At 53.7% G+C, this 672-nt stretch overlaps 1 protein-coding gene across 4 annotated transcripts in view; it reads left to right on the top strand.

Moving 5' to 3' along the window:
- Positions 1-317: 317 nt before the first annotated feature.
- The window catches only part of VSTM5 (V-set and transmembrane domain containing 5), an 18,875-nt gene continuing 18,520 nt past the window's right edge, over positions 318-672 (top strand). For all 4 annotated transcript variants that reach the window (XM_006907477.3, XM_015585960.2, XM_015585959.2 and 1 more), the window contains exon 1: positions 318-653. In XM_006907477.3, the coding sequence (XP_006907539.1) occupies positions 563-653 (91 nt within the window). In that variant the 5' untranslated portion in view covers positions 318-562. The remainder of the gene's footprint in view (positions 654-672) is intronic.

Below are 672 nucleotides of genomic sequence, written 5' to 3'. Positions count from 1 at the left end.
TCACTTTCTTTAAAACCTCGTTTCCAGTGTAACCATTAGGTGGTCCCTCTCTGTCCTCAGGCAATAACTAGTACTTTCTCTCTCTCCTGCCACCCAGTAACCAGCTGAATCTTGAATCAATACCAGTAAACTGGGTGTGAACGGAAGGAGATTGCTCTTTATCTGCCATTATTTACCTCTAGGTGTGTGCATTCCCGCTGCTTCTCTCTGTCTACAGTTTTGAAATTATTCAAGATAAAATGTTAGAGGACATAGGATTTTCCAATGCTTAATAGTTTGAATCTTCATGACTTGCTTAGTTAATGATTCCCTCCCACCCTCACTCTCTCTCCTTCTCCCTCTCCCTCCCTCCATCTGTCCCTCTCTCTTCCTCTCTCTTTCCAACTCCTAGGGAACTGGCTCAACCAGAGTACAACCAGCTCATCTGCATCTGGCCCTAGGGGACTTGCAGGAGCCAGAGAAGGAGAGAGGAGGCGGGCAGGAGCGGCGGCAGAGACAGCGCACAGCCAGGCCCGCGCCTCCAGGAAACCCATGCCCGGCCCGTGTCGCCCCGGGCTTGCTCATGAGGCCTCTGCCGAGACGCAAGAGGAAGCACCGCGGCACCTCCTTGGGACTCCTCGCCCTCTGCCTGGCCGCAGCCCGCTGTCTGCAGAGTAAGCACGGGGCTGGGCG

Source organism: Pteropus alecto, unplaced genomic scaffold (assembly GCF_000325575.1).
Source record: "Pteropus alecto unplaced genomic scaffold, ASM32557v1 scaffold12, whole genome shotgun sequence".
In the NCBI taxonomy this organism is placed as follows: domain Eukaryota; kingdom Metazoa; phylum Chordata; class Mammalia; order Chiroptera; family Pteropodidae; genus Pteropus; species Pteropus alecto.
Note: the sequence above shows the minus strand (reverse complement) of the source record. Positions and strands in the feature narration are given on the sequence as shown.